This window comes from Eimeria mitis, genomic scaffold, assembly GCF_000499745.2.
Source record: "Eimeria mitis Houghton genomic scaffold, Emh_scaff370, whole genome shotgun sequence".
Lineage (NCBI taxonomy): Eukaryota > Apicomplexa > Conoidasida > Eucoccidiorida > Eimeriidae > Eimeria > Eimeria mitis.
Window position 1 is genome coordinate 20,687 of NW_013572041.1, and position 293 is coordinate 20,979.

The window sequence follows — 293 nt, forward strand, 5'->3', positions numbered from 1 at the left end:
AATAGTTAGGATTACCCTGGGGCTACCAAATGACAGCAGCAGCAGCAGCAGCAGCAGCAGCAGCAACAGCAGCAGCAGCAGCAGCAGCAGCAGCATTGAAGCTATTGGGGGGAATGGCAGCAACGGGCTGTATGTACAGGCAACCTTCGCACCGGAGGCGCTGCAGCAGCACCTAGAGGTGCTGCTGCTGCAGCAGCAGCAGCAGCAGCAGCAGCAGCAAAAGCAATCGTTAACCCTATCAGAAGCAGACAGACGCCAGCTGCTGCTGCTGCGGCAGCAGCTGCTGGAGATGC

General features: G+C 58.7%; 1 protein-coding gene across 1 annotated transcript in view; it reads left to right on the forward strand.

Moving 5' to 3' along the window:
• Positions 1 to 293, forward strand: part of EMH_0009860 (uncharacterized protein) — a gene marked incomplete at both ends in the record, with an annotated part of 3,432 nt that overhangs the window by 2,246 nt on the left and 893 nt on the right. The window contains one exon of the mRNA XM_013498778.1: positions 1 to 291. Within this exon, the coding sequence (XP_013354232.1) occupies positions 1 to 291 (291 nt within the window). The remainder of the gene's footprint in view (positions 292 to 293) is intronic.